This window comes from Colletes gigas, unplaced genomic scaffold (assembly GCF_013123115.1).
Source record: "Colletes gigas isolate AHSC1104 unplaced genomic scaffold, ASM1312311v1 Colletes_gigas_Sc00002, whole genome shotgun sequence".
NCBI classification, from domain to species: Eukaryota; Metazoa; Arthropoda; class Insecta; order Hymenoptera; family Colletidae; genus Colletes; species Colletes gigas.
In genome coordinates this window covers 2,973,537-3,001,524 of record NW_025106631.1, presented here as the reverse complement: position 1 = coordinate 3,001,524, position 27,988 = coordinate 2,973,537, and the positions used below count along the sequence as shown (strand labels likewise).

Genomic DNA, 27,988 nt, shown 5'->3' with positions numbered 1-27,988 from the left:
CATAAAATACGGACAATTGTACAATGGAAGTCTCGTTGCATTTTATTTTTCGATAGCATGTTTTAGGGTACGATGCTAATTTCGTCTTGAGAGTACCTGTGCGCAAATTTGTGGATCCTCAGAAATTTCGTTACGGTCCGCCAGGGGTCCCCGTGGACCACGGGCTAAAAATCGCCTCTCTAGTGAATAATATCGAAAGATCGCGCGTCGATCGTCTTACGTTGGAAATGTATAAACTTGACGACGGATCCCGAAAGAACGGGGACTTTAGTTTACTACTAATGACATCTTTCAGCCAATAGAAAAACGCAGACGTCGCGCCGTGATTCGCCGTGCGTGCGGACCAAGCTCTACGCGTTCGACGTTCGTTTTTCTCGCACGCGCCAGTATTATTCGTACAAATCACGATAGAATCGTATATATTTCGTATTTCTCGCATACAAGGATCGACAACCCTAACGCAAGAATGGACGGAGCTAATCGAGACGATCAAATATCGTACGTAACAACAGTTGTGTTCTTGTCGTGCAGGATCAAGATGTTCCCTCCGTTCCCTCGTGTTCTCCGTTTATAACGTAAACACGAGTCGTACGATCGAAGTGCACAGCTAGAATTTGGCATGAATACGCCAGGCTCGTGACGCTAATTCGCGTAAAAGTTTTATGTTTCTCGTATGATCGTGGAAAGATCAAGTCACGCGAGATTATGCTGGAACGTTGACGTTTCTGCACGATTCTCGATAAATCGGTTAAACGGGAGATACCGACCGCGTGTTTACACGATAGGATGCTCACGTCCCGCTCTCTCCACGTTCTGGTAAGCAATGTTAAAATCATCTCTCGCGAATTTCCATAAGTTTTCGAATAGCTGCGCAGAAGAAGAAACGTCCATCCTCGTGGCGCGATCGGGTGACTAAAATGCGCGCGATTTTGTCAGAACCGAGGCGGTTGCATGGAATCGAAATAATGTGAAATATTGCATACTCGTTGATTCGTCGTTTTCGTGTTCCTCGTGCATGCGTATGCGTATACACACATTTATCGATAAGTATCAAGTGTAGCTAAAACGCGTTCCGGGTAATACTATTATTCTTGAGCGCTAAATTGTTTGAACAACATTATCTCGATTCGTTACCTGTGTCTGGATGTATCGCCTTGTTCTATTTATAGCGTAATTCGACAAATACGAAACGGTCGTAACGAAGAATCAAAATAATCGTCGAAAAGGTACATAAATATTTCTTTCAGTTGTCTGCAGCCTCAGTCAAATCGACAATGTTCACAAAATCATTTAACACATTCATGCCGTGGCGATTGCTGGTGATCGGCGCTCTTTATAATAATTTCATCAACATTGAGAATTAATGCTTCCGCTCGTTACGATACAATTTGAGAAAGTGTCAACGATATCGTTGAGCAGTGAAAACTGACGTAAACCTAAAGTGTCAAAATCTGCACCCTCGACGATCTCCTCGTGGTCGCAATGGAACGCTCAGAGAAAAACCCTTGCGTCCTTTTCGCTGCGGGATGTTTTCCAAACTGAATCATAGTAACATTATTTTTATTACGTTTGAGAAGTTTCGTTTCTTTCAAGGGGCCTTTCTACCTTGTGGGATTAAAAAAATCGATATTTTTTTTTTTTTGCATTTTCCTTTAGTATGTAGTCTCGAAAATACGTCTACCAAATATTAAATTGAAATTCGGAAAACTAACGAAGTTATAGCCTGTTGAAATGTGCCGCGCGCAGGTATAACAATTAGACGTGAAACTTTAAAGCTGTTTTTCTCGAAACTACATTTTTCGGCACTGCGTTGCGTGATAACTAAAAAACTATTCAAGATATAAACATCAAATTTATACAGTATCTTCAGAACTGGTCTCCCTGTAGCATGAACTAGGATAATTGCGATATATGCAATACTTTTTCTTTTATTAACAAAAAAGCAACCAAATATATGAAAATATTCAGTATTTTTTTCGTAAAATAGCTGCCATTTTGCCATTTTTTGTTTTTTTTGAAAAGATCCTAGTTCATGCTATAACCACACTCATCTATATTAAGAATATCGTTGGTTTTAGGATTTCGAATAACTTGTTCGCAAGATATCACGTACGCAGTCGGGTGCCGTTCGTAAAAACTGTTGTTTGATGATCAACAAAAACAGCGTAATCAATAGATATTATGCGTTGCAAAAATTCGTAAATATAGCTAAATATATAATAAATGTATCTACAAAATCCGGAATTAATCGCTCTTTAATAACCCGCAAAAAAAAAATCACAAAGAAACACGTATTTTTCATGCCTACAAGGTAGAATGGCCCCTTAAATACAAAATTTGCCGTACGATCGCTTCGAATCATCCCCAAACTTCTTTACCGGTCGAAGTACGTTTTTATCATGCGTCGAAGGTCATTCGTCGGTGTTCGCCTCGAGGTGCTCTCGTCCCAGTGGTGCATAGACAATCGAACGAATTGTTTCGGTAAACGAAGGAATTCGAAGCTCGCGAAGACAGAGTACGTATCTCGTGGACGCGACGACGCGACCGTGGGGGAGTGCGAGCAAAGAACGAGTGGGAGGGTGTGGGGAGGGGGCCATCGATTGGCATCGAACGAATGGCGTCGATCGGACGATCGAACGGCGGACGCGGTCCCCCTTTGACTCGCGACACGTCTCGGAAGCGCGGGAAATCCAGAACGGACGGGAGCATTCGAACGGCGAGGAACGGTCAGGAAACGAGAAAAACAGGAAAGGCGGGCGATAAGTCGTGGCGCGACAGAGACAGAGACAACGACAGGGGAGAAACAGATAGAGGAAGCGCAGCGGTTGGCGGGGAGGGGTGAACGGGACGTTGCGAGAGGAAAGACGCACACGAAGGGTAGAGGGCAGGGGGGACGGGGGTGTGATCGAGAGAGAGAGAGAGAAAGAGAAAGAGATCGTACGTGGGAGTGAGTGGAAGAGGGACGAAGTAGGAGAAACTTATTGAGAGTTAAGTTATCTGGTAAAACAAACGGACTAGGCCGGATAGAGGGTTTTCTACTGAAAAAGACAGCGCGAAGTGGCAGGCGGGTTTCGTTGTTTTATGTAACTGGGTGCGCGCACAGTCCGTCCGCGTCATTTCGTCGCCGGTCAGCGGAGGATCTAACGGCTCTCGATACAAGTCGATCACTGTTTCCGATCAGCTTCGTTGTTCGGTTTACCGACGGTTTCTGTTCTCCGCCTCCTCCCCCCTCCCCCTCTCCCTTTTTTTTTCTTCGTCTTCGCTGCTCTCTTCGCCGCCGCGACGTGTGTTCCCTCGTCTCTTCTTTTCCCATATTTTTCGATCGATCGCGGTGAACCGATTCTGTTCGCGGTGACCATCGTCGATCGGCGCCGTCCAGTACGCATCGCCCCGAGGATCATGGACGACGAGAAGATCAAGCTGTGAGTTCTCCTCGATTATCCTTGCGGATTCGATCCCGATTCGATCGCCTCCCCACTCCGTTTCCCGCCAGAGAAACTCCGTTAATACCACATCGGTGCGCGCGTCCTTCCGCGATCGTCGTTCGCGTCACGGAACTGCGATTTTCATGCATCGAAACCGAGAGAAAGTGACAACGCGCGACGACGAATCACGATCGGGGACCGTTGCTCGCTTTCGGCCATCGTCGCCCACCGAAATGTCAGACAATCGTTTCTCTTCTCGCTTCGCGACCGCCACCTGAAATTCCATTCCCCGTTGATCAGCTTTCCTTCCTCTCTTCCTTCCCGCTTTCCATCCTCGGAACACACGTGTTGCTTAAATATCCTCGATCTGCTTAGCGTACCACTCTCCACGACATTAGGGGTGATATATTTTTATCTCGTCGTTTTTTAAGACCGTTTATTCAAATTGAGTAGTCTCCGGTATCTGAACGTGTTTTATTATCAAGTTTTGTTGTTCGAACACGTGTCCTTGTAACATATTCCTTCGCGTATTAATCCTTCCTGTCTTGAATCAATTACGTATTTCTGGTTATTCAGAGACGGAAACGTACAACGATTTATTCGTGACGTTTATTCGATCGAGGGATTAAACTTTTATTTGCACGTTGCGAAATATTTTATTTTATTATTTTATAATAATTAATATAAATATTCGAAGCCATTTTTTTATTGTTTTTAATTGCACAGTGGGTTGAATGTCGTTGTGAAAAATCGGTGTTTCTTTTGGTCGACGGTTTAACGTGTCTAATAAAATAAGAAAATTTGCATCATGCGAAAGTGGATATGCGTGTGTTTATCAATGACGTGGAGAATATGTGAAGCGACGCACATTCCGTTAGTGTTACTTGACCGGGAATCACGACAACTTTTCATAATAAGGAAAATGGTATTTACAAACTCCGGAAAAGTAAACGTGATTACAGTTACGGTGAATCGTCGTGGAAACGTAGTGTATTTTATATGTAAAAACGTAAACTTCATTCACGTGATAACTAAAATATTTTTAAACGATTCCTGGTACCAAGAAACCTTGTAGCCAAAATCAATGATAAAAGATAAATTTGATATATCGAATCGATGAAAAATACAGAAGAAATTTCATAAAATTACAATAAAAATATTAGTGTAATTCTAATAATTAAAACTAAAATTCATCCGGTATATAGTTCAGACGTTCTTTCGATTATCATCTTTTCCAAGCGATAACCATGTAAAAACGTAAACTTCATTCACGTGATAACTAAAATATTTTTAAACGATTCCTGGTACCAAGAAACCTTGTAGCCAAAATCAATGATAAAAGATAAATTTGATATATCGAATCGATGAAAAATACAGAAGAAATTTCATAAAATTACAATAAAAATATTAGTGTAATTCTAATAATTAAAACTAAAATTCATCCGGTATATAGTTCAGACGTTCTTTCGATTATCATCTTTTCCAAGCGATAACCATATGTTTTAAGTAAGATATGATTCACAATGACAATGATTAAACGTAGACCGTAGCAGTGTAATTGAAAAATCAGAGGAAACAATTGCTTTCACAACGATATTTAACGACTATAAATAATCGTGTTTAATAGTCATGTTTAACAATTTCGAAACGTGAAATTTCTTTTCTGAACAGAAAATCTGGCGGTTGTACGCGTGTACCCAACTAATTGCAAGTCTCTGGCTCGACTGTGTATGCATCATTTTGAACAATTACTCTAATAGAATTAACCTTGGGAGATAACTTATCTTTATTTACAACACCATTTTAATTAAAAATGCGGCCAACGCCAGTGTTTTCTATAGTTAATATCAATATTTCTTAATGTTATCGAACAATTACTTGGCTCGTAATCCATACTGTGGGAATTGTGAAGTGGCCATACAGTTCTCCGGATCTCGCTCGATTCGATTTCCATTCACGACGGAAATTAAAGAATGTTGTTTACCATAATCGCCAGAGGATATAAGGCAAAGAATTACCTCAGCGTACGCTGCAATTACGCCGCAGGAAATAGAAAATTCATATAAGTCATTTATTACGGAACTTTATTATTGTATCAACGCGAACGGAAGCCATTTTGAACGCGACGTGTAATTTCGAAGCGTGTAAATAAAATTTTAAATACTTCGGGAACGAACGAATCGATTATACTTTATAACAATATAAAAGAATAAATATACAGGGTGTTCGGTCAACCATGGGAAAAATTTTAATGAGGGATTCTAGAGACCAAAATAAGACGAAAATCAAGAATACCAATTTGTTGATGGAGGCTTCCTTAAAAAGTTATTAACAATTAAATTGAAAAATTTCAAATCACTCTGGAAAAATTATTTTTGGTTGCAAGGGTCAATTACAATCATTTTTGGTCATTACACACACCCCCGAAATCCTACGCACTTTCGAGAAAAAAATTCCTTACCGAAAATCCAATTGCCTAAATTTTTAGATGAAAAAAAAAATTTTAAATCATACTAAAAAAATTATATTTAGTTGCAGGGGTGAATTACAATCATTTTTGGTGAATAGTCATACCGCCGAAATCCTACCCACTTTCGAGAAAATAATTCGACTAGATACTGAAATTTTTCGACGAAATTAACAAATTTCAAATCATACTAAAAAAATTATATTTAGTTTCAGGGGTCAATTACAATCATTTTTGGTGAATAGACATACCTCCGAAATCCTATCCACTTTCGAGAAAAAAATTCGAGAAGGTGCGAAATTTTTCGACGGAAAAAAAAAATTTCAAATCGTTTTGGAAAAATTATTCTCGGTTGTGGGAGTCAATTACAATAATTTTTAGTCAACAAACATACCCCCAAAATCTTGCGCATTTTCGAGAAAAAAATTCAGTAAGGTTGGAACTTTAAACATTAATAACTTTTTAACAAAGCCTCCATCAACAAATTGGTATTCATGTTTTTCGTCTTATTTTGGCCTCTAGAATCCCCCATTCAAATTTTTCCCACGGGTAACTAAACACCATGTATATATTATTCCAGTTAAAAAAGCATCGATGACCTTGGAATTCTCCATTTTGTATACCTTCGAAACATCGAGAAACGCAAAAAGATTAAGGAACGCGGGATAAATTTTGATCGATGACAATATTTCCCCTCTGTTATCTCGATAACGGGTCGGCAAAAGCAAAACGAAGGGGTGGGAGGATCCCGCAGATCTCAGCCAAACGGAAAACGTGGATCGTGTTACGATCGTTGATATTGAATTCCTGTGGTCACCGGTGTTTAACCAGTATTTAATTACCCGTTATCACCTGCATTTACACGCGATCGAATTCCCAACGCGGCGATCCGTAGTACTCGGACAATACTTGTCGCGTTAAGCGGAGAGCAAGAAAAATAAATTTTATTCAAACAGAAAATCGGAAATAACTATTCCAAAGAGTATTTTCGCTATTACGTTCCCAACGCAACGTTTATTTTTCTGTCCAACTGAACCAGAAAAAGAAACGTTATCGAAAAGAAAAACGGCCGAGTAAAAAGAAATGCTTCCTCTATAGGAGTATTATTTATAACTAGTTCGATAACCGGTACTTCATACGGGACTCTATTCAGGAACCAGTTTTTGGGGAATGCTGTCAAACAGAGACTTCTGTTGAAAATTGTAATTTTTTTTTTAGAATAACGTAGCTCATCTTGAAATTATTCTTTGAATTATAAAAAAATAACAAGCGTCTTTTTCCCACGACGAAAAATTGAAATTTATTTTTAAAATTCAGAGTAAAATATCCACTACACTCGCGCATTTAAAATAAATATTTTTATCGTTTAATTAAGATATCGAATCGTTGCATATTTTATTTTCTCACTTGTTGCAGATTGCTGCAAAATTTATTGCACCCGAGTAACGCGAATCAATTATAATTTTTCGGAATATTATACAGGGTGTTCTACTACCGCTGGGAAAAATTTTAAAGGGAGATTCTAGAGGCCAAAATAAGACGAAAATCGAGAATATCAATTTTTCGTTTGAGGCTTCGTTAAAAAGTTATTAACAATTAAATTAAAAAATTTCAAATCATTCTGAAAAAATTATTTTTGACTGCGGGGGTCAATTATAAGCATTTTTGGTGAATAGACATACCTCCGAATTCCTATCCACTTTCTAGAAAAAAATTCGAGAAAATATGAAATTTTTCGTCAAAATTAAAAAATTTCAAATCGTTCTAAAAAAATTATTTTTGATAGTGGAGGTTAATTACAATCATTTTTGGTGAATAGACATATCCCCGAAATCTTGCGCATTTTCGAGAAAAAAATTCGAATAGGTAGACAAATTTTTCGACAAAATTTAAAAATTTCAAATCTTCCTAAAAAAATTATTTTTGGTCGCCTGTGTCAATTATAATCATTTTTGGTGAATAGACCTAACCCCGAAATCCTGCGCATTTTCGAGAAAAAAAATTCAATATGGGCGGAACTTTAAACGTTAACAACTTTTTAACGAAGCCTCCATCAACAAATAGGTATTCGTGATTTTCGCCATACTTTAGCGTCTAGAATCTCCCATTACAATTTTTCCCAGTATAAATTAACTTAGAGACACCATAGTTACTTAAACTTTGTTGTACATTAACAAAAATGAAACATATCAAAAAATTATTTACCACGTATGTGTCTCAGAGCGTGATTATAAAAATAATTATGACAATGATAAATACGATTTATTGGAAACATTTTCACACGTCTTATCGAAAAATTCTTGGTGACTTTCTCTTTTATCCGATTACAAATTAATTTATTTACCACGTGTTCGTATTTCGTGCCAAACAAGACAATTAAAAAGATAAGTTGTAACAAAAAGACTACGACTGAAATAGGTGGTTCCAATTTGGTAACGTGTCTCTTTTCAACAACGTAGGTATCATAAACGTGGGTTCGTAAACTCTTTCTTCCCACGATTGTAAACACGGTTTCTTTGCATCGAAAGCTTTCGCGAAATTCGTGCTTTCTTTTCTGTTGCGAGCGTGCTATGCAGTACAACGGTGCCGCTCTGACATTGAAGACATCGCGGTAAATCAGTCCGTGTCTAAACGTTTCATAGTTAAGACGGTGTTATCAGGATGACTTATTCTAATATCGAGTGGGCAGTTCATGCATGGTTGATGCACGGACGAGCTAACGGGGACACCGCAGAAGCTCGTCGTCTCTATGCGGGGACACCTTTCCTTTTCTCGCGTGACAAAATTCGGAAACCGGGAATGTTCGCACGTTACCGACGGTCTACGAAATATCGACGTTGAGGCGTGTATTATCGCAGAGGGATATCGTTTTCAGCGCTTGCTTTGAGTGAGTTTTTAGCATTCCTAAAATACTGCGAAACGGAACGTGTTCATATCTTGGGAAGGAAGAGTTTCCGGAGTTGTGTTTATTTATTCACGCTTGGGGAACGCGACGCGCCACCAGAGCGGGGCTATCCATTTCAACGTCAATGTAGAAGCAGAATTTAATTACTATTTTTATAACGGTTAAAAATACAATAAGAATACGATTCTTAATCCGTGGTCATTTTTATAATTATATTTGATTATTTTTGGACTGTGTTTATATTTACTATACTCTCAAACGCACGGCTTAACACGAGTTATCGGAAATATAAATTATGCACGTGCATACAATTAAACTGTTAGATAAATTTCTGCTGTTTAATAGAATGTATTCGTTTGTTAAAATTTCATTAAATGCGAATGATTTCGAATTTTTGAGCAGCAGTGTACGTAATGATAATGGACAACATCCTTATCTAGATAAAAATTTCAAATAACAAACAAAAGATGAAAAAGTGTATATCAGTTAGCAGTTCGATAAAAATTCAACTATTATTTAACTTGGATTTTTCATTATTAATTACTGGGATGATTATATACATACAGAGTAACATGCGTGTGGTTGAGTGTATTACATTATCTTACACGTACGATAACTGATTTTCCTCTGTATTCGCAGTGACTAAGTTTGGAATACTTATTGTACTCACTGTACCAGTACTTCCGTTTTTCAAACCGACGCAGGATACTGTTTCTATTGTCGGGTCTCTTTTTATGATACGGTTGTTGCTAACATAAACAGTTTTGTCACTGTGGTTGAGATATCGTTTCAAAGTCGATGGACATCCGATGACTCAACATAGTCACTACGGAATCAAAACGTACTATATTTTTAACGAATAACCAATTAGAAAACTATACCGAGTGTTCGGCCATACCTGGGAAAAATTTTAATGGGAGATTCCAGGAGCCAAAATAAGACGAAAATTAAGAATACCAATTTGTTGATGGAGGCTTCGTTAAAAAGTTATTAACAATTAAATTCAAAAATTTCAAATCGTTCTGGAAAAATTATTTTCAGTTGCGGGGGTTAATTAGAATCATTTTTGGTGAATAGACATACCCCCGAATTCCTACGCACTTTCGAGAAAAAAATTCGAGTATGTACTGAAATTTTTAGACGAAAAAAAAAATTTCAAATCATACTAAAAAAATTATATTTAGTTGCAGGGGTCAATTACAATCATTTTTGGTGAACAGACATATCCCCGAAATCCTGCGCATTTTTGAGAAAAAAATTCAAGTAGATGCTGAAATTTTTCGACGAAAAAAAAAATTTCAAATCATACTAAAAAAATTATATTTAGTTGCAGGGGTCAATTACAAGCATTTTTGGTGAACAGACATATCCCCGAAATCCTACCCATTTTCGAGAAAAAAATTCGAGTAGACGCTGAAATTTTTCGACGAAAAAAAAAATTTCAAATCATACTAAAAAAATTATATTTAGTTGCAGAGGTCAATTACAATCATTTTTGGTGAACAGACATATCCCCGAAATCCTGCGCATTTTCGAGAAAAAAATTCGAGTAGATGCTGAAATTTTACGACGAAAAAAAAAATTTCAAATCATACTAAAAAAATTATATTTAGTTGCAGGGGTCAATTACAATCATTTTTGGTGAACAGACATATCCTCGAAATCCTGCGCATTTTCGAGAAAAAAATTCGAGTAGCTGATGAAATTTTTCGACGAAAAAAAAAATTTCAAATCATACTAAAAAAATTATATTTAGTTGCAGAGGTCAATTACAATCATTTTTGGTGAACAGACATATCCCCGAAATCCTGCGCATTTTCGAGAAAAAAATTCGAGTAGATGCTGAAATTTTTCGACGAAAAAAAAAATTTCAAATCATACTAAAAAAATTATATTTAGTTGCAGGGGTCAATTACAATCATTTTTGGTGAACAGACATATCCTCGAAATCCTGCGCATTTTCGAGAAAAAAATTCGAGTAGATGCTGAAATTTTTCGACGAAAAAAAAAATTTCAAATCATACTAAAAAAATTATATTTAGTTGCAGGGGTCAATTACAAGCATTTTTGGTGAATAGACATATCCCCGAAATCGTACCCACTTTCTAGAAAAAAATTCGTGAAGATGTGAAATTTTTCGACAAAATTAAAAAATTTCAAATCTTCTTGAAAAAATTATTTTTGGTCGCTTGTGTCAATTATAATCATTTTTGGTGAAGTGACCTAACCCCGAAATCCTACGAACTTTCGAGAAAAAAAATTAAATACAGTCGAGACTTTAAACGTTATTAACTTTTTAACGAAGCCTCCATCAACAAATTAGTATTCTTGATTTTCGTCTTATTTTGGCCACTAGAATCTCCCATTGTATATTAATTTTTTAATATTCTTGTTTTTTTTCGTAATAATCTTGGACAAAATTATTAGGTTCGATTCAACGAAGATTATTCTTTTACGTAGATCGATTTCGATCGATGAGTGATATTGAAAAGCACGGATTTCCCCACTTGACTCGTCGAATATTTATATTAACATCTTGCTCTAAAAATACCGACTCTATTTTAATATTAATAATTATAAGTGCACCTGCAATTTCAAACTATATTCGAAATCAATGGCTTGCATTACACGTTACGAACATTTCGTAACAGTTCATAAATTCACGTTTATGACAAACGTACAATCGAAGCAATTTAATTGACAATTATCGCGATCGATTAGGCTACTATGTAATAGCGTCAATCGCCTCGAACGATCAACGATTATATGTTCCGAATGGTATCGTCGATCGTTAGTTCTTTTCCATTTTCCTTGCACTTGAACAAAGTCAACAAATTCATACGATTTCGTTGGTGGGACACGAAAACTATGTTCTATTTTAGGTTAGGGTTACACGGCTTTAACGTACTTTAATTTACCGGGCTTGAGGTAAATAAGTCCTGCCTTATCAAATCATTTTTTTCCCTCGTTATCTCGATAATAAATAAATAGGAAGATCGTACCTAGAGAATATTGTTTAAATATCGAGTTTTAATACTGCAAGATACATAACACTAGTAAAAAGATTCTTTGTCGAGCCAAACTCGTAATTTTAACGAAGAATTTCCGTCGAAGTTGAATAAAATTTTTGCCTGTCGTGCTTCGTCGTTTCGATCGGTTTTGCACACGGCATTATCGTCGGCGCGTGACCGACGCAGAAACCTGATTCTTTCGACAGTGAAAATCGTCATGGCGGATAACGATCTACCGTCTACGCATTTGCACACGGCATGGATCGTCCGTGATACGTATTGTCAGATAGCAGAGCCGCACGTTGAACGATAACGATTGATAAAAACTCGATGTCACGTAAAATGCGTGCACGTCGTTCAAGAAACTTATCTCGACGACGCCTCTGAGTTTCCAAACATCTCCGTTGTTTTCGACGGTTCGTTTCCGCGTCCGTACAATGAAAAACACAACTACACTTAACCCTCAACGATTCCAAAAGCAATTCCCGGAAGAGCACATAATATCTACAGCGTGATAAATTAACAGAACAAAACAGTTTTGTTGTATGATAATTAGTGACTCAATTTTTATAATCTTTTCGAAATCCTACGCAAATACACGAGTCAATATTTCATAGAAACTCTTCTACCGTAAAGAACGTTCGTTCTAGGTATATTTTGATGAATTTTTGGCGGCAATCGTGGTCGTTGGTCAAGCGGCCAATGCGCAAACGCGTTGGCTCGGTCCTCGCTTCGGATTCGACGAAACGATCGCAGCGCCGCGTCACTGGCTCTCATTGGCTCGCCGCGAGGAGTCTTGGGCGGCGCTTGTCCGTCACCAAATCGTTTTGCACGCTTGAAACGTCGCTAGTTTGTTCCTAGCCACGATCGCGGCGATGGAAAATCGCGAAGTCGACGATTCGTCGCGCGACGATCCACGGCGCGTTTGCTCGAACGTCTGCACAGGATCGAAGATCGAACGGAAGTATAACGATTTTCAATTCGTCGTGAAGCGACAGTAATATTAAAAAACAGAGATTTATTGCTTCTGCCCGAGCTGAGCCGTGTCTTGGAGAGATATAAAATCCATTGTAATAAGCAATCAATTACAAAATGGTTTAGTGAACCGTAGAAAAATCGTATTTAAAATGTGATTGTTCGATAATAATTAGTACATTCAACGCGTTGTTATTTTTCGTTACGTTATGTTTCTTTTTTTTTATAGTTTTACATTTAGTTTTTAGTTTTATCTATGTTTTGGGATTATGTAAACAATTTCACGGATAACAAAACAATAGTTAGAGGTTATCCGACTGTGTATATATTAGGTCATTTAACACCAGGAAGTCCATCGACTCTTTATGTTCAGTCTTTCACCGATCTTACGAGTAAGATGCATGTATTACGCTCACTTTCTAACGGACTTTTTGCACAGTGATAGTGACTGAAAAGGTTTCGAACCGTTATAAATAATTTCTGGTCGGAAATGTTACGAAGAACATATGATACAATATTTTGATGATTTCTCTAGCCGCTATTTAACTTCGATCTTTTAAAAGGATCGATATCTTCTTTTCGTGCGCAATTTCGTATTCGAATTCTGGTTGGTCGACGCGACTCCCAAACACAGATTTTTGTTACTGTTTCATGCGCGCGAATCCGTGTGTTTTTTTTATGTAAAATAAAACACGCTCGTTAGCGATAATTATAAATAAAAAGTCATAAAAAATATCTCGAAATGAAAAGTAGACAGTCGGCAGTTACTTTCGTACAAACGCGGTAACGCCTGTATAACATCAACATATATTAGTTCACGCGCATATAACCGTGAACATATTGTAAATAAATAATTCATTGTTAGAAAAATTGTTCACTACGCCGTATCGCGAAAACTTCACGGAAACGGTGAATAACGAATCTTTTAACAGTTTCGAAATTAGTTTCATTTACAAATCGTTAGGTACGTTTTACTTAATGGGAATTTGCATTTACGAAGCGTGGTTTACCCCAATTTATGCAGCCGCGATAAAATTTCTGTTGTCACAGGAAACCGTTCGTGGTATATTACGAGACGGAATCCGTTAACGGTTCAGCGTTGCACACGGCGTGAAATCGCCCTTTTCGGTTAGGGCGATCGCCGATTGTTGATCGAACCGTTCTTTAGACGAGCACCGTGCCGTGCGTTCCTCAGATCGTCGCGAGTTCGCGTCCAGACACTACGTAGCAGATCATTATGTATTTCGCCTTCTATAATAAAGTTTTCTGTTCGTTATTGTTATCTGTGCATATACTTTCGACCACAGTGCATCTCCTATTGCTATCCCATTAACAGCGAAGTAATTTGTTAAAATCAACACTTTGTTAATACAATTCAAACTTACGATACTCGAAATGAAATTCGAATGAAATGTTTAAAAAATAAGCATCCAAAATTTTATGGTAAAATTTGCAAAAGTTACAAAATTATTGTCTAGTTTGGCAATTTGTTGTTCGAGAATAAGATTTGACCAATTTTGGGTTCAAAATTTTTACACGAGACCCCTTCCCCTCCTTTTTAAGAGAAAAATAAGAGTTTTTATTTATTTGCAGATTCGAAGATAAAGCTGTGTACGGGTACGGGACGAGTATTCCGCCGAACAACAACGAAGTCGAAGAGAACGAAATATCGGCGCCAAAGAAGGTGATTTTCTGCGTCCACGGGAAACTTTCTGGCTGCTGTACGGTCGTTAAGGGTATGTCTGCCGACGAAAGTGCAGCCGCCGATTATAACAAAAATTCTTCCTGTAAGTTTCGCCCCTCTTATCGATTCCGATCTACCGTCTACGCTGTTCGGTAATTCTTGTCTTGTTTCTCCGTTGCAGCCTTGACGGAAGACCATTGTCACAGAGAAAGAGATGAGGAGATCGATAAAAAGGCAAGAAAGAAACTACTTCTTGCTAGTATGCTGTGCGTAATGTTTATGATAGCGGAAATCGTAGGTAATGCGCCACTAAACGTGACAAACCTACTCGCTGTTGCTCGAACGTTAACAATTTATCGTTACTTAAACTAGTGTCACGTCAATTATTTTTTAATTATTTTTTAAAAAGACAACCGTGAGACTACTTTATATTGGGATTCCGTACACATATTTACTTTTTTTTTAGGTTAGAATAGTGAAAATTGTATGAGCTTGAAATCCCTTTAAGTGGTTACTCTGGTTCAAATATGTATGCAAATTACTATTGTTATATCTTCTCAGACAGTTGATTGACCAGCGGTATATCATGTTTTATTAATTCATGTATACAGGGTGTTCAGCTAACCCAGCGAAAAATTTTAATGCAGGATTCTAGAGGCCAAAATAAGACGAAAATCAAGAATACCAATTTGTTGATCGAGGCTTTATTAAAAAGTTATTAACGCCTAAAGTTCCATCCGTACTGAATTTTTTTCTCGAAAATGCGCAAGATTTCGGGGGTATATCTATTCACCAAAAATGGTTGTAATTGAACTCCGCAATCGAAAATATTTTTTCCAAAACGATTTGAAATTCTTTTTTTCCGTCGAAAAATTTCATACCTTGAATTTTTTTCTAGAAAATGTGCAAGATTTCGCGGGTATGTCTATTCACCAAAAATGATTGTAATTAACCCCCGGAACCAAAAATAATTTTTCCAAAACGATTTGAAATTTTTTTTTCCCGTCAAAAAATTTAGGCATTTGATTTTCGGTAAGGAATTTTTTTCTCGTAAGTGGATAGGATTTCGGGGGTATGTGTAATGACCAAAAATGATTGTAATTGACCCCCTCAACAAAAAATAATTTTTCCAGAACGATTTGAAATTTTTGAATTTAATTGTTAATAAATTTTTAACGAAGCCTCAAACGAAAAATTAATATTCTTGATTTTCGTCTTATTTTGGCCTCTAGAATCCCCCATTAAAATTTTTCCCACCCGAACACCCTGTATACCACCCATACTTTGTCATAAATTCTCTTAATTCCTAACTTCTGAGCAGCAGTGTGTATTTTAAAGAAGAAAGAATACCCCTGGACGGAATTCCAAATTAGCGATTAGAATCATTTAAAAAGATTATTTCGTTATCGGTCACGATTTCATAACGTACAAATTAATGGCTATTTTTTATAGTCATAAATGTTGCCATCTCGATAAACGGTTTGAAAATAATCAGGAAGCAAAGTGACCAAAAAAGAGCAATATTTTCTGGATCACTTAATATCACGGAAGCGCAATTTATGAGCAAAAAGAGGAATTTCTTTCGCATCGTGAACATCGTTCAAGGGCATTCTTTATAACTATTTGCAATATCTAAAAGAAATCGAATAAGAAGCAAGGTAAACGGTTTTTTAGCTGAACAATCATGTTACAGGTGGAATATTATCCAACAGTTTGGCCATCGCAACAGACGCTGCGCATTTGTTGACCGATTTCGCGTCGTTTATGATCTCGTTATTCTCGATATGGGTTGCGAGTCGACCAGCGACGAGAAAAATGCCTTTCGGGTGGTACAGAGCGGAAGTACGTATACCTCACAGCCGTGCAATACAGATTTTGCACTCTGTATTAATCCCTCTGCAAATTAAGTTTAGGGATCATCTTATAGTTGACTCATCTAAGTCTGACATTATAGAAATTTTGTCCACTGCCCCTGTTGTTTCACGTCCAAACGAATATTTCTAACTATAACATTGTTAAATCGTTGCAGGTAATAGGAGCATTGACGTCGGTTTTGTTGATATGGGTAGTTACTGGAATACTGTTTTACCTGGCTGTGGAGAGGATCATTCACCAAAACTTCAAATTAGATGCGAACGTAATGTTAATCTCGTCTGCCGTTGGCGTTGCGGTAAATCTAGTGTTAGTGATATGTACCATTAAACTAAAATCCGTCCAACGATCGCCCGTCATTCAGGGTCGGGCAACTTTTATTCACGAATAACGAGCACAAGTTTTGTAAATGCGTAAAACTCTGCGTGACGCAAAGAAGAACATGTCCCTAAAAATTTGGGTTCGTTAATCGCGAATAAGATTTGTCCAACTTTGCCGTCATCCTAGCCGAATGATTATCGGTTAATGTTAGTGATCGGTTCTATTTCGCAGAATGGGTTTGTCGTTGCACCAACATGGGCACAGCCATGGGCATAGTCATGGGCACAGCCACGAACAGTCCAAGAAGAAAACGGACTGTGTGGAAAGCGGTAAAGTCGACAACGAGAACCACGATAAAAAGAACATAAACGTGCGGGCTGCTTTCATCCACGTTGTGGGAGATTTCATTCAGAGCACGGGGGTGTTCGTCGCGGCGTTGATCGTTTACTTCAAGCCGAGTTGGAGCATAGTCGACCCAATATGCACCTTCTTGTTCTCGGTGTTGGTGATATTCACCACGGTCGCGATAATCAAGGACGTGATTAACGTTCTGATGGAAGGTATACCAAAGGGATTCGATTACTCTCAAGTGGAGAGTACGTTCACGCAAATAGAGGGGGTCTTGAAGGTGCACAATCTTCGTATTTGGGCCCTCTCGTTGGATAAGACTGCATTGTCGGCGCATCTAGCGATAAAACCGGGAACTAGCCCGCACGACATACTACGCACGGCGACTAGGAACATTCACGACGAGTACAAATTTTTCGAAATGACACTTCAGATAGAAGAGTTCGACGAACGAATGGAGAATTGCAAACAGTGCAAGGCGTTATCGCAGTAAATTGCTCACCACCTTCGGATTTCAATAGGGGGCGCGCGACGAGCCGCGCCAGTGGCCAACTTCGACTCTCGAGACTCGAAAGGTCTGCAAGCGAGCTGAAAATAATGCCTTGGAACGAGAGAGCTGAGCATTTCCAGCCGCGTCGTACGCAACAATGACTTAGGAGATTGCCACATTTTCCACAACCGTGAAGCGAGAAATACTTTTTACCATGGATATGGAGCCTACTCCCATAAACTAACAGCCGATAACAATTGCTCAACAACAAAAAGTATAACGTTTCCTTTGATCGCGTTAGTTTTATTTCAATCGGTTGGTCTCAAAATCCAACGCACGTTATTATCGTTATTTATTTTAACAGTGACTTTCAGTGATGTGATCAAATTAAATTTTATATTCTCGAAATGATTTACTGAATATTTACTTTACTTCGAAATCGAAGAGTTATCGAGGTGTAAAGTGTTGAAACATGAAAGAAAAAAAAAAAAATGTATCCGAAGTACTTGTGTCGATTTATTTTCATTTTTATCTTTATAAGTTTCTATCTTTTAGATAGGTCTATTTTGTACCTCGTTTGTGGAGTAATAAGTATACGTACGTAGATCGAAAAATAAAAATGCGTGGGCGGTCGAGACTCGAAATTGTATGCCAGTTGACGCAAGTTGAATTTCAGCTGTATCGAGAGCGAGAAGGAAAAGCTCATATTCGCCTTCTTTCTCGAATACCCGAAGCTGCCCGAAGCTACCCGAAGTACCGAAGCTCACGTACCTACTTGCGGCTGTGCATCAGTGTACCGTGTGTACGTAAGTGGAGAGGTAGTTTCTTTGGCTGTGGCATCTGTCTGCCGTCTGGTAACACTGATTCACTGATTCCCCTCGAGCCGAATGAACCAATGATTCTCAGTGTCCATAACCTTTGATAAGATTTGTTTTGTGTGGAATAGTGTCATTTTGCAAGTACCGGGAAAGTAATCTGCCAAAATATTGAACATGTCAGAGGAAACATCGTTGAGTTTAGAAAACGATGCGAAAGATACGGCAACGTTGTCGGAATTATTCGACAAAGCGTTCGAACTTTTTAACGAAATAAATAAAACAGAGGAATCCACGAACAGTACAAAAGTTCAGGTATTGTTTTGCGCCTAAATCCTTTTTCGCCTTTAACGATTTCAATTAAAATTATTTTATTTTATTGTTTTACAATAGTCCGACATTAGACGGGCCATGAGTATGTTAGAAGATTGTACGAAACTGGTCTCCATCGTGGATATGTTTAGTCACAATGAAGGTTTCGAAGAAGTCGCTACAGAAAACATAAAGTATTTCTTGCTGCCAGCATTCCTCGGCAAGCTAGCCACAAAACTTTCTTGTAATACCAACGACAGAATGCACATTGTTAACGTGGCTGAGATTTATTTTGTGGATTTTCTGAAACGTGTTAAAAGTTATGGTTTGACTACCATTGATATACCGGATATTAAATCAGACAACGAGAAAGAAATCGCTTCGAGGAGAGTTAAATCAAACGTAGAATTAGTTACAGAAATGGTATGTTTATTATTTACACTTAATCGTCGAGAAAGGAGCTTCCAAAAAATGTTTGACCGTTTGGTACTTCGTAGGTATGTAGAAGAAATACAAAATTAGAGAGGTACAAGGAGCAAAAGGAATTAGAATCAAGTTTATCGGTTCTTCAAAGGAATATGTCGAATCCAAACATAGACGATGAAGTGAAGAGGGAATATTTTGTAGCTCTCATAAAATTGTATGTAAATTTGACATTAGAGGAACTAAGCTCGTTAGCGGCGGAGAAACCAATTCTGGAGCACATGAAAAAAACGGGAAAATCCGAAACTATGGCTTCACAAGCTTCGGAAAAGCGTAAACCACCTGCTCAAAAATTGCAACCAATAGTCATCACTAGAGACGAAGCTCAAAAGAAAGTATACGGAGCTGGTTACCCTAGTTTGCCTATTTTTACTGTTCAAGAATTTTACGAGCAACGAGTGAGAGACGGAGAGTAAGTATAGAAGAACTGGAACCATATAATTGCTTCCATCGATGTATTTTAACTCTTCAAATGTGTCCCTTAAAGCTGGCCGGATCCTTCGAAACGAAATCAAATGAATGCCAAGTCCTTACAAGATATGGCAAGCAGCGGTACGAACGATGACGATGTTGACGATATTAAAAAGGAAGAATTGCTCGAAGATGAAAATCCCGAGATGTTGAGACAGTTACGTGCCATGGACGAATATAAAGATACGCATAGACGCGGATGGGGTAATCGTGCTAATCGAAGTTAAACGTATAATGGTTACACGAGTTCACGTATCTTTGGATTGTGTAGTCATTATACGAATTTCACGAATTCCTTTTCGGATCATTATACATACTCGTAATGCGCATGCGTTCTCGTTCGGAGGTTGCCTTTTGTTAACAATTATAATATCAAGATTGTGTAATAATTCTAAATAAAAGAAAAAAAGTTATACATTTTTTACAGGCTGATGATTTTCATCTTTTTTCAAGTGTGTAACTTAGATTCGGGACGGATATCTCCGTAAAAATCTCATTTCTGGTCTCAACGCAATAACAATTTTTTATCGCGCATGCTTGAAGTGCCATCTAGCCTCGAAGACAGCGAACTAGTTTTGAAAGCAAAAGATTGCGGTATCTTCTAACGATAGTAATAGAGTACTGTTTCTTGACAAACTCGGGCATTTTATCGTCGAGGGCGAAGCTTTAGGAGTAGAAATACCAGACTGAGAATTTTGTATCTATAATAATTAGCAAATTATCAAATTCTATCTCGCAAGTTTCTAACAAAGAATAAATCTACGTGCAGTTCGATCTTTCGTAAATGATAACGTTTGTGTGATACGAATCAATCGTGATTCGTGGCCATCTGGTGGTGTTGCGCGTTAACCGACGTGTTGTCGCCTAAAAAACGAGAGGCGCAGGTGTCAGCTTGAAAACAACAATAACGTGAATCAGTGTAATACAGATACAGGTGGGAGTCGTATATGCGTCAGCAACAGGTTGCGGAGTCGCGAGAACACGTTCTCACCTCCTTCCTTTTTTTTTTTATCTATTCTCGACGTAAGCTAAGCCCGGAGAAGCGGGAGTTACGCAAAGACGCGAATTTGTTCGTCGCACTTCCGAGGCAGGCTCGTTATGTCGTATTTAGGTCGACGAATCGGCGGTCTCGCTCACGATGGGCGCGATTCGAAGGCACGCACGGAATATATTAGTTCTCGGAAGTAGTGGATAGCCTCGAAATATTGTTCGCGCGTAAATCTGTCAGTCTCGTGAAAAATAATCGTATCACGGATCCGGGCGCTTCCTTTGTGCGTGTGCTGTTCCGAGTGTCGTGCTACGTCGGTCCGTCGCCAATTTAGAATTTATTTTGGGAATAAGATGATCGCGCAGACGTTCGTATACCACACACGGAACAAGCCTGTCCGGAAAGGTACGTATCCGCTTCATTCACGGATCCCTCGTTAATTTCGTTTCGCGCGTCGAACGGTTTACTACGAGGAGGTTAGGCACGTAAAGTTTCTTTTTCCCCCCCCCGGATTCGTTGTATATCCGTTTCGTGCAACGAGATTACGTGCGTGCAGCTGTGGGTTTGCACGCGCTCGCTGGCTCGCATTTATTTGATATGGAAATTATGCATTTATCTCGGCACGCCGTTGGAATTTATTTCAATATTTATTTGTTTGCGTTTCGCGCGACTTCTCTGCACCGTCGTTGTTTAATCGTGTCAGTGATGCTTCCTCGAGGCGATGCGTATGTTAATTCGATTTGTGTCCTACTTTGGAAAAATGATTATCAATTCCCGGAGATCGATCATCGCTTAAATAGATTATCGTGCCAAAGATTCCTACCACTGTTCCCGTGGACATCGTCGTGCGTCACGTACGCGTGGCTATTTGCGCTTTTATCTTCCCGAATTATCGTTGATAGATCGGGAACAAAAGGTACCGCGTCAGACGGATTTAAGGTGACTTAAAAACTAACATCAAGATACCATTATTTCAGACATCGATGAGAACTGCTTCTAAATTGCGAATCTAAGTTGTCCAGGCTCGAGGAACGATATTTTGGAAACTATGGAGAGGCAGCAGGGAGAAGGTGCATACGTAGATGGTGATAATAACCTGCTAGATTATTGGGAGGAATGGAAGCTCTTGGACAACTATCTCGAAGAGGAGTGTCCACGTACCTACGATGGTAGTTATCTTTGTTACCATTGACTTTAACTTGGCAATAATCGTTTCAAAGAACAATGAACATTCGTGGTTTTAGATGGAGAAGAAGAGGCGGAATGGTTGCGTACAGCCGGGCTGGGGCAGCTGACCGAAGCATGGAAAGCCGGACAGGAAGTGCAACCGGAAGAACTGGGGGCTGCACTGCGTCCCTTATCGCGAGCGCAAGCGGAGGCGGTGAAACGTCGCGTTAGATCTCTTAATCACACCGTGAAACAGCGTTTTAATCAGCGACAGCGGGTTCGCAAGCCAGACATTCGAGACGTCTTTAAAGACGTGGAGGTACGGATCACGAGCGACGCGATGTCGCAAGACTAAACGACCAAGCAGTAAATTGTTTCTTGTTACTACCTTAGGCGTCCAGTACGGGGACAAGGTCGCGTAGCGCTACGCCTGATTCTTTAGATTCCATTCCAGGTGCGACGCCAGAGAATGCCTCGCCACCATCGCCATCGACGGTCGCCGTTGTCGACACGCATTATACAAAGTAAGAATCCCGCGCTTCGACGATATTACACAGTCTTCAATGATCTTGAAACATGCTAAGAAGCAAGGTCATCGAACGTAATTACCTTTGCTACAATATATTTAAACAACGAATTATGTTGCAAGTTTAATGATACTAGTACAAAGCATAATAATAATGGGTCTGCTGGTTCAACAGATAAAACTCGTCGGTAAAACTTATGCAACAGACCTTGCGTTGAATACGATACTATTAATCCTTTTAACAGTCTGCACTCGCTGGTTTGTTAGTAGATAATTAATTTGAACAGGATGTTTAAACGATAAATTATCGCCATGTTTAAAGTAGGATTAGGTAGATAAGACTGACAAGGTTAAGTAGCAGAGCCAAGACCTTGTATAATATTACTTATTATCGCGTATGGCTTCTTTTTATACTAAGAAACTCGATGACCTTTCTCTTCGATTGTGTTTTAGGTAAATAATTATCCTTTCTTTTCCAAAGCACCGCCGTACCGAACTTCGTGTCGGTATTTCAGCGAGCATCGAACGAGGGTAAAGAAACGGTGCGCAGAACACCCAGTGCGCCGTCGACGACCGCGCACACGGCGCCAGGTCCACCGCCGACGCCATTGCCCGTTCAAGAGATCTTCAGACGCGCTGGGAACTGGTTGCGCGGAGACGTCGCGAACGATTCAGGTACTGGGACCATCGTATAGCTCGTAACGGAATTTAATTACGGTGATTCGTAGTCGAAATCGGCCGCACGGTGATTTTAGAATCGCAACGTAACGTGTTTGTATATCGTTTATTCTAAAAATCATTGGGCGGGCACATTTTGATTGTGAGCCACTGTAGGTGGAACTCGATCCACGCAAACGATACGTTCAATTGCAGAAGGTATTCAGCTAACAGGATATCACAGGTTAGGAACTATACACGTTTCGAGGCCGACTATACAAAGGCGTAGCGGCAGCGATCCCAGCGAAGTGGCGAACACGAGTTTGGGCAACGAGTCCATCGAAAAGTTGAACATATCCAAGGATTCGACGTTAAGGTAGACGCTGAAATATTTCACGTACGTCGAATTGTCAGGTTTGCGGTCATGTTACTCTCTACTCTCTCTTCTTTTAGGAGAAACTCTGGCGGTCACGCGACGGTTACTCGAAGCCACAGCAGCTTGTACGGTTTGACGAGACCGGCTGACGAGGGTCTGATAACGCATCCTCTGAATCGCACGTCGTCCCATGGGCATTTGAGTTTCGAGGAAGTGTGCAGAGCGAACGAAGTAAGGTCGCAGCCATGGGCGGCGAAAACTCACGCGTCGGACGACGCAGAGAGGCGGATAGGGGTCGAAATGTTGTCGCAACGAGATCTGACCAGGTTGCAGCCACTATTGTGGCTCGAGTTGACCGCAGTCTTCGATAAATATAACGTACCGTTGAAGAAACGTAAACCGAATAAACGTCGAACGAAAGGTTCGCATAGACGATCGATGATCGGAGATCACCGAGCATAGACCTTGTCACGCGATTAACGTTACTGTGTTCGTAGCTGGGAACTTATTCGGCGCTTCGTTATCGACTCTGTTGCTTCGCGATAGCCAGTTGACGTCCGAGGAGAGCAATATACCGCTAGCGTTCCAAAAGATTCTTAGCGAATTGACGAGACGCGGCGTGAAGGAGGAGGGAATTCTTCGCGTCGGGGGACACAAACAGAAAGTACGTACGCGTTTTTAAAGTAATCGTCGCGACATCCGGTCGGTCGTTGCGTGTTTCGTTCCCTTCGAATAAATTCTGTTGGGCTGGTTGTGTGTCCAGGTCGAGGCGATATGCACGCAGTTGGAAACGGATTTCTATAGCAAACCCAAAGAGATGGATAGGTTGTTCAAGCGCATGTCGACTCACGACTTGTCGGCGGTTTTAAAAAAATTGGTCCGCGATCTGCCGCAACCGTTGCTCACCATCGAGCTTATCGACGCTTTCTACCAAAGTCATGGTAAGTAAACTATACTCGAACCACGGACGAGGTATACGAGTAGATCTTACGTTCAATGTATTTTTATGGGGCTCTGGAGTCCCATTACCATTTTCGTGTCACTCGCAACTTTACCAACACGTTATACAAACGAACACAAGAGATGAAGAAAAGAGAATTTTTTTCTCGAAAATGGTTAGGATTTCGAGGGTATGTCTATTGACCAAAAATATTGAACGATTTAAAATTTGTCTTTCGTCGAAAAAATTTAGGCATCTACTTCCTGTCGATGTTTCATAAAAATTCGTTTATGATTTTTAGTCATTTTGTTTGACGCCCTATAGAAAAGTTGTCTAATACTTTTCTGTAGGTATCCATGAGCTCTACTTCAGAAATAAAGTTCAATGAAATACATTCAATATTGTAGCAATTATGGTCGTTTGAAAATTACTACAGCTGTCTGCCCATAAGTACTCAGTGAATAGTTTCTCAACTGACCGCCTCCGTGAGAAGAGGTCGCTAAAGTCACCTCCGAATGTTGAGGTATGGCAGTCAGATTGGGCCACGAAAGTCCGTAAGGTGAAAGATGTACTCGTATACCTCGTCTGTGCTCGAACGAACGATGAATAAATTCTTACGCGTTGTTCTTTTTCCCCGTTGTTTAGTAGTGAAGGATCGCCAAGAGTTGTCGTACTCTTTGAATTTGCTGGTGCTACTGCTACCAATAGAGCATCGTTGTACCTTGAAAGCGTTAGTGACGTTCTTGAACGTGGTCGTCGAGAACCAAGCGTCAAACAAAATGTCGATCCATAACGTAGCGATGATAGTGGCACCGTCCCTGTTTCCACCGCGGTACGTTCATCCCCGCGATCGAACCGATCTTACCGCTCAGGTCAATATGGCCGCCGTTTGCTGTCAGGTGACGGAGGCTCTCCTCAGCAACGCGGAGAAACTGTGGTACGTACCGAACGATCTTATAAATCAGATGCACAGACAGTCCGTGGAGGAAAGGTATCGAAAATACAAGAAAAAGTATTGATGACGGGGATCTGTCGCGCGACATTTTCTTGGTTAGTTTCCGACAATGGTGCAGTTTTCAGATGGAGCGCCATGCTCGATCGATTAGTTTCGTAAACGTTTTTAATTCACGTCCGGTCGATCACGATGATCGCTGACGTACGCAAGTGCCTAGATTTTGTGGTGCCTTGTACGAGACCAGGGATGGGCATATTTAAATAATTTTGTTATTGAAATACATCTAAAATACATGTGTTCAATGGCGATGAACAACTTGATACATCGAGTTTCGTAACGATCAACGTTCGTTCGTATTTTGTACACGTTCCTGCTGTTGAATATTAAATACTCGTGTAATTTGTATTGGGATGCATCGTCGAGTATCGAATACATTACTTTGTATTCGGTTCCATCGATGAATAAAAAATACATTATCGCCTCGGATCGCTTCTATATGATAATTAAGAGTTTATATTTCAATTTTTTTTTTTTTATGAACAGATGAACATCGAGAACAGCATAGATTTTTTTAAACATTTACAAATTACGTTATTCGCTCGTAAACGATTTATAAATGTATGAATTTTTTTTATTACTTTTATAAACATTCATGAATCTTTTAATGAATTTACGAATTTAGGGTTTCGTTAATTTTTGTTTTCAGGGAATGTATTCGATGAATTTTAAGAACCCCTTAAATTCTGTTGCGTAATAAAATGTTTAAATCGATGATTTATAAAGTGCACGGAGCATTCGATTGCAAACGGAATATAAATTTGTAACTTGTGATACGAATACTTTTTTTTTTAAATACAATTTGCCCATCCCTGCGTGAGACATCCCGCGAGTCCGGTGATGATTACCATAATCTAATTAAATATCGTGGTGTTGCATGTCTCGAGGTGCAACACGGTGCGTTCGTAATTATTCTCCATTTTGGACGTCGTTCGAACGCGCAGGCGCAAACGTGTCCGTCGCGTTCCAATCGGTGATGGAGATTCGTGGGAAGTTTGGTCATGCGCAATGGAGCGCATGGTCATTGCCGTTATTTCTCAGATTGACCAAGAATGATCAGTTTTCTTTATTCATTACAATTGAATAATTATTTTTGTTCATTGCAATGTTGTATCTAGTGTATAACTTGAAGGAAAACAAATATAGTCATCCCTTAAAGCATCAAATTAAACAAATATCGTTTTTCAAAGCAGTCAGACTCGAGCATGAGCGTTAAGGGGTTAACTAGAATTTTGGGTACCGTTGGATCCCAGTAAGGAACAAAATTTAAGGAAGTTACAGGGAAAGAGACAAAAACAAAAAATTTCCTCTTAATCTACACGAGTATAGCTGGAGAAATACGTAGGGGATCTTGGATAAGTTAATTTTTGTGCGATTGGCGAGCATTTGAAGTAGAAAGTTCAATTTTGTACAAAACAGAAGTTCCCAAAATGCACCTCTTTTTGCGCTAAAGATACATCTATGGTAGCAGATAACAGCTAGCTCTGACGTCAGCTTTCGCATGCGCAGAAAATTCCCTCGAATGTCCATCATTGGTTCCAATAGCACAGCGTGGAAACAATGCAAATTCAAACATAAACTACGAACGCTCAACGACGATCGTTCATTCGCAGTTTCTCGCGTTACAGCGAAATTATCTCGAGTGGCATTTTATACATTACAGCATTTCTACGTATAAGTACTTTAATTTATTACTAATACCCATTGCGTGGAGCCTCAGCGAGTATCGCGTAGGTGCATATTATTTGTTTATTTTCAATCTTTCTTTTTTGTTTGTTTTGTAACATTTTTTACCCGCCAGTGTGTGTGTGTGTCGGCGATTCCGCCGATATCCGTGCAACCATCCTCGAAGTTAACGTAAAAGGAAACGAACGTTCGCGAGCACAACGGCGAAGAAACTAACCGAAAATCCTGGTGCGTCTCGCGAACGTCTCGTTTCCGTTTACGTTCTCGTCCTGTTCTCTGATGCGCCATATTACTTTAAGTAATTGTACATACTGTATTCCGTAAAATTGTTACATTTGCGTCAATAAAGTGCCAAAGAAAATACTTCCCTGTGGATCTTCGATCATGTTCACGTTCTTCGTTTAGGGATTGGAAGAGTTGGAACATTCCTAGCAAACGGACCAATCCAACTAAACGTAAGAGACGTAATATAAAGATATTTGCAAAGCAAAGAACGTGGTTTTCTAAAAGCAAACCGAGTTACAGATGTCTTAAAATTAACATATAATTATGAGCAATGTCATATTATTAACTAAAAATAAAATAAAAATACTGTACAGCAATTGGAAGGGTAGAGAAGATTGTCGACATTTTGTCGTAGAAAATATCACAGAGGCCATTTGAAAATTAATCACAGCGTCAATTTTTAAGATTCCATTACTGATGCTTACACGAATTACATTGAAACCACTCGGAGGCATGACACACATTTTTTAATCTTTTTTTATAACATACAATACTATCAATATTTTATATTTTCAAGAAGAGTAACTTTATTGGACATCTGAGCCATTACGAATTTAATCAATGTACCTAACAGGAAATATTAGCAGAAATAGCAGAAATTTCATTCGATACATGTTTAACAAATCAGCATTCGACTACCTGGCATTTTGAACAGAGTACAGTCAATAATTTCCACCTGTGAATCTGTCGAAATATACCTAACCCTACTTTTTTACTGTAACTTTACAAGTTCATAAAAAAATAATGAAATGCATATTAATAATGTATTGAA

General features: G+C 39.2%; 3 protein-coding genes across 11 annotated transcripts; all 3 read left to right on the top strand.

Annotated features, from left to right (window-relative positions):
- The first annotated feature begins 80 nt into the window (after positions 1-80).
- Positions 81-17,904, top strand: LOC122403605 (zinc transporter 2). Of its 6 annotated transcripts, none has more exons than XM_043407226.1 (6): positions 81-498; positions 14,377-14,570; positions 14,649-14,765; positions 16,161-16,309; positions 16,497-16,648; positions 16,892-17,904. In XM_043407226.1, the coding sequence occupies exons 1-6, from the start codon at positions 467-469 to the stop codon at positions 17,499-17,501; spliced, it is 1,254 nt and encodes a 417-aa protein (XP_043263161.1). In that variant the 5' UTR covers positions 81-466; the 3' UTR covers positions 17,502-17,904. The 6 variants fall into 6 exon arrangements, with proteins under 6 accessions (XP_043263161.1, XP_043263184.1, XP_043263168.1 ...); XM_043407249.1 differs by lacking the exon at positions 81-498 and adding an exon at positions 593-816; XM_043407233.1 differs by lacking the exon at positions 81-498 and adding an exon at positions 3,001-3,422.
- Positions 17,905-18,310: 406 nt separating this feature from the next.
- Positions 18,311-19,919, top strand: LOC122403643 (immunoglobulin-binding protein 1b). The gene is made up of 4 exons (XM_043407271.1): positions 18,311-18,628; positions 18,707-19,048; positions 19,123-19,520; positions 19,596-19,919. Exons 1-4 carry the CDS (start codon positions 18,491-18,493, stop codon positions 19,804-19,806), a joined length of 1,089 nt encoding a protein of 362 aa, XP_043263206.1. The 5' UTR covers positions 18,311-18,490; the 3' UTR covers positions 19,807-19,919.
- Positions 19,920-20,489: 570 nt separating this feature from the next.
- Positions 20,490-27,280, top strand: LOC122403583 (rho GTPase-activating protein conundrum). Of its 4 annotated transcripts, XR_006259632.1 has the most exons (11): positions 20,490-20,972; positions 21,545-21,736; positions 21,812-22,053; positions 22,128-22,258; positions 22,742-22,935; positions 23,134-23,293; positions 23,371-23,714; positions 23,791-23,957; positions 24,057-24,234; positions 24,879-26,218; positions 26,791-27,280. XR_006259632.1 is itself a non-coding variant. In XM_043407186.1 (10 exons), exons 2-10 carry the CDS (start codon positions 21,616-21,618, stop codon positions 25,250-25,252), a joined length of 1,911 nt encoding a protein of 636 aa, XP_043263121.1. In that variant the 5' UTR covers positions 20,490-20,972; positions 21,545-21,615; the 3' UTR covers positions 25,253-27,280. The 4 variants fall into 4 exon arrangements, 3 of the variants coding, with proteins under 3 accessions (XP_043263121.1, XP_043263142.1, XP_043263129.1); XM_043407186.1 differs by having other exon boundaries at positions 24,879-27,280; XM_043407207.1 differs by lacking the exon at positions 20,490-20,972 and adding an exon at positions 21,015-21,292 and having other exon boundaries at positions 24,879-27,280.
- Positions 27,281-27,988: the final 708 nt, after the last annotated feature.

Excerpts from the sequence above, each read along its gene's own strand:
- LOC122403605 (XM_043407219.1), top strand. The coding sequence starts at position 12,684 with ATGGAAAATCGCGAAGTCGACGATTCGTCGCGCGACGATCCACGGCGC. Across the intron at positions 12,773-14,376 it reads GGATCGAAGATCGAACGGAA|ATTCGAAGATAAAGCTGTGT; the intron begins GTATAACGATTT and ends ATTTATTTGCAG. Across the intron at positions 16,310-16,496 it reads TCGGGTGGTACAGAGCGGAA|GTAATAGGAGCATTGACGTC; the intron begins GTACGTATACCT and ends AAATCGTTGCAG.
- LOC122403643 (XM_043407271.1), top strand. The coding sequence starts at position 18,491 with ATGTCAGAGGAAACATCGTTGAGTTTAGAAAACGATGCGAAAGATACG. Across the intron at positions 18,629-18,706 it reads CGAACAGTACAAAAGTTCAG|TCCGACATTAGACGGGCCAT; the intron begins GTATTGTTTTGC and ends GTTTTACAATAG. Across the intron at positions 19,521-19,595 it reads CAACGAGTGAGAGACGGAGA|CTGGCCGGATCCTTCGAAAC; the intron begins GTAAGTATAGAA and ends TGTCCCTTAAAG.
- LOC122403583 (XM_043407186.1), top strand. The coding sequence starts at position 21,616 with ATGGAGAGGCAGCAGGGAGAAGGTGCATACGTAGATGGTGATAATAAC. Across the intron at positions 21,737-21,811 it reads GTGTCCACGTACCTACGATG|ATGGAGAAGAAGAGGCGGAA; the intron begins GTAGTTATCTTT and ends TCGTGGTTTTAG. Across the intron at positions 23,958-24,056 it reads TCGGGGGACACAAACAGAAA|GTCGAGGCGATATGCACGCA; the intron begins GTACGTACGCGT and ends TTGTGTGTCCAG.